Source organism: Asparagus officinalis, chromosome 1 (assembly GCF_001876935.1).
Source record: "Asparagus officinalis chromosome 1, Aspof.V1, whole genome shotgun sequence".
Classification (NCBI taxonomy): domain Eukaryota; kingdom Viridiplantae; phylum Streptophyta; class Magnoliopsida; order Asparagales; family Asparagaceae; genus Asparagus; species Asparagus officinalis.
Window position 1 is genome coordinate 15,794,419 of NC_033794.1, and position 3,458 is coordinate 15,797,876.

At 37.4% G+C, this 3,458-nt stretch overlaps 2 protein-coding genes across 3 annotated transcripts in view; both read left to right on the top strand.

The window, feature by feature from the left end:
- The window catches only part of LOC109819480 (uncharacterized protein slr1919), a 34,620-nt gene extending 33,017 nt beyond the window's left edge, over positions 1-1,603 (top strand). For both annotated transcript variants that reach the window (XM_020385218.1, XM_020385226.1), the window contains one exon: positions 1,045-1,603. In XM_020385218.1, the coding sequence (XP_020240807.1) occupies positions 1,045-1,452 (408 nt within the window). In that variant the 3' untranslated portion in view covers positions 1,453-1,603. The remainder of the gene's footprint in view (positions 1-1,044) is intronic.
- The window catches only part of LOC109819526 (probable pyridoxal 5'-phosphate synthase subunit PDX2), a 5,013-nt gene continuing 3,970 nt past the window's right edge, over positions 2,416-3,458 (top strand). Inside the window, exons 1-2 of the mRNA XM_020385276.1 lie at positions 2,416-2,586; positions 2,671-2,798. Of these exons, the coding sequence (XP_020240865.1) occupies positions 2,535-2,586; positions 2,671-2,798 (180 nt within the window). The 5' untranslated portion in view covers positions 2,416-2,534. The remainder of the gene's footprint in view (positions 2,587-2,670; positions 2,799-3,458) is intronic.

Genomic DNA, 3,458 nt, shown 5'->3' on the forward strand with positions numbered 1-3,458 from the left:
GCCAAAGATGGTTGCTTACAAGGATAAAAATAAACACTCTTTTTCAAGACCAAGGAACTATATAGCACACAATACGGCCATCTTGCGGTCACATAAATCACTCGTCAAGTAGAATAAGTATTCCAAACTCCTAATGGAACCCAAATCAGATGACTTGGCTACTCTCCACTGGAATCTCCATACAATGTATAAGAAATGTGCCTTCAGCTCATGTCACCGAAATACATAGTAGTCATGAAAATTAATCCTAAGTTTCAGTTCTCTAACTGTTTGTGTTACCGTAAGGGGCAGGAAAGAATAAACCTGTATGTTATTTGTGAATGTTCATAACTTGTTGGTTCTTTATCATTTGTCTTTCGCTGCATGTTTCAGAACCAGAATAAAGAAGGGTTGCTGTAGGTAGGCTAGCCCACTGCCAACATAGAACTTAGTTAACTACATAATGTAGTTGTAACTTCTTGGGTACATTATTTATGTGATAATAACTGTATTAATAATGTTATAATTAATGCTATTTTCTTTTTATTTAAGTAAATATCAGAAAACCCCCAAACTTTGGACGATTATTGAAAAACCACCTTAACTTTCAAAATAGCAGAAAATCCCCTTAAGTATAGAGATTATCGCAAAACCCCCTCTAACTTTTAAGATTTTATCAGAAAACCCCCTTTTACTTTGAGAGTTTATCAGAAAACACCTAGGGGTGTTTTCTAATAAAATCTCATAGTTAAAGGGGGTTTTCTGATAACCTCTGAACTTAAAGGGGGGTTTTCTGATATTTTGATAGTCAAGGGGGATTTTCCGATAATGTCCAAAGTTTAAGGGGGCAGGGTGTATGATATTTAGCCTTTTATTTTTCATGCTTCATTTCCAGTGTAAAGAACATAAACACCAGAAACATAAGTCATTATCACGTTTTAGCAATAAAAAAACAAATCTGTTTGAAAAACTTTCCTAGTTCTTGAACTTTGCTGATCTACATCTTTTTGAACATAGACTTTTTTAGTTGATTGACATTCTCAAATGTCAAATGCTCTATTGCAGGATTCAGGGTCTTTAACCCAAGCAGTGGTTTCAAAAGATGCAGTTATATTCCGTCAGCATATGAGCAATACTCTTGCTGATGTGATCTACAAATGGATGCTCAGAACCCTAGGAGGGGGAAAAGCATCAGCTCTCAGTGACCATCACTTCTCTGAAATTGACAGACAAGAAGACACTGCACTTTTGTTACAGAATGCACTTAGAGATCGACGATTGAGAGTCATTTCTTACAAGATAATGAAGGATGTAAGAAGGCAACCTCTATTGACGCTCAGAGCCTGTTGGTGTTGTTTAACTATTTTTGCGACGGCATCAGCAATAGCTTTGCACAGGGCTATGGTTTATTGGTCGGAGTCCGTGTTGAAGTCTGTTGCATTTGTGCCTAAAAGATTTGCAGTCAGTGTGTAGCAAGCCACTGGTAAGTTAAAGAGGAATTTTTATTCCTGTATGTGTATGTATAAAATTGAGTTAAGCTGAAAAGATTGTGAATGTAGGTAGGGCTTGTATTAATGGAAATTTTGGGAAATTTATGAATGCCATGACCAAATTCCTTAATCTGCCATAGGCTGTCTCTTAGTGATGTTAGTTATGTAATGTATTTTTTATCTTTATTCCTTCTGAATTCAGATCCTCTCCATTTTGCTGATAACTGGGGTGTCTAATTACCCAATCCTTGCCCTCTATTCCAATTTCAATTGCTTAGATGTAGTCGCCTAAGATTTTCACTATCATGACTCTGGTTTTCACGATAGCTGTTTTAATGATAACAGTGGTTTTTAGGATTATATATATAGTCTTATGTGACTTTATCTCAGTTAAAATTGGAATAAATACCAAGGATGGTGACAATCGGACACTTTTCAATTTACCTTATTTTCACTTCTAAACACTATGGGCTGTTTTATTGACTTGGGCCCAGCCTATCATTTTCCTTGGGGCTAAGGGGCTGTTTGGTTCCCTGTTTTTGAGGGAAAAGACTCTCTTGAAAGCCTGCCAAAAGTGCCACTTTTTGGCAGGTTTTTAGCCAAATCGTCTCAATTTAGGCTGTTTATTTCCTTTTTTTTTGAGAGGGAAATGTGTTGAAAGTCTGCCAAAAGTACAGCTTTTGGCAGGCTTTCCACCCAAATCGCCTCTAAAAAAGGCGATTTGGGTGGAAAGCCTACCAAAAGCTGCACTTTTGGCAGGCTTTCCCCACATTTCCCTCTCAAAAAAAAAAACAGCCCCTTATCCGCGGGAGAAAACACAAAGGAGGTGAGGTGCAATCGCGACATGTGGCAGCTTCGTGTTGGTTGATGCATTTTTCTTTTCCACCCTCTTTTTAAATGGTATTTTTTACCAATAAATTGATCAAATTAAAAAAAAAATCCACAAGAAAAACACAAGGCCTTTGGATTTTCGAACAATTAATCCCAAAAATTCCAGCTTTAATATAAACAAAAATAAATAAAGCGGGCAGTTTTGGGTTTTAGTTCTCTCTTTCTCTATCTGCAATGGCGGTCGGCGTTCTCGCGCTTCAGGGGTCTTTCAACGAGCACATCGCGGGTGAGTTTTTTTTCTTTTGGGTTTAAAAAAAATTATTAATGGTTTTTATTTTTTATTTTCTAAATATATTTTTTTTTGTGTTAGCTCTGAGGAGAATAGGGGTGGAGGGATTGGAGATAAGGAAGCCGGAGCAGCTCTCCGGCGTCGATGCACTCATCATCCCCGGCGGCGAGAGCACCACCATGGCCAAGCTCGCCAACTACCACAACTTGGTCTGTCTCCTTGTTCTTGTTCTAACTCCACTTTTTTAAATTTTTTTATTTTTATTTTTATTTTTGGTTTGGATTTGTGTAGAAATTGGGGTTTCCCTTCCTAGTTTCTGTAGATATAGTCTTGTTGGAGATATCTCTATGTTTCTTGTTTTTTTATGGGTAAAACTTGGTCTTGTATTTTTTGTGTGTCATCACCAGTTGGATGAGTAAGAGAAGGAAAGGAAATTTAGGTCTCTTCCTTAATCCTTGACTTCATTGTTGTTTGGGTTAATTGCAGACACAATCCATGTACTAGTAGGGTCATCGCTGCCAATCAATACATCATAAACTCAAAAGTCTTTTTGGCTGAAACCTAGACTCAGGTAGCGGTATCGTTTTCTTTTTAAATCCGCATTAAATATGTGGCTGGTGGAATTTGAATTTGGGTTGCTCTAGTACCATCTTAAAGTCCCAAGCGGTACACCATAATTTCGACGATGGGATTTGAACTTTGGTTGCTCTGATACCATCTTTTAAAGTCCTAACCAGTACACCATACCTTTGAAGTTGTGGTGAGAATCAAGGGTTATATGTTATATTCTAACACTTCTTGTTAGTGCTTTGACCCTCTGATATTATATCTCTGTTATCTGTATTTGTCCTGTGGGTGTCACATGAAGT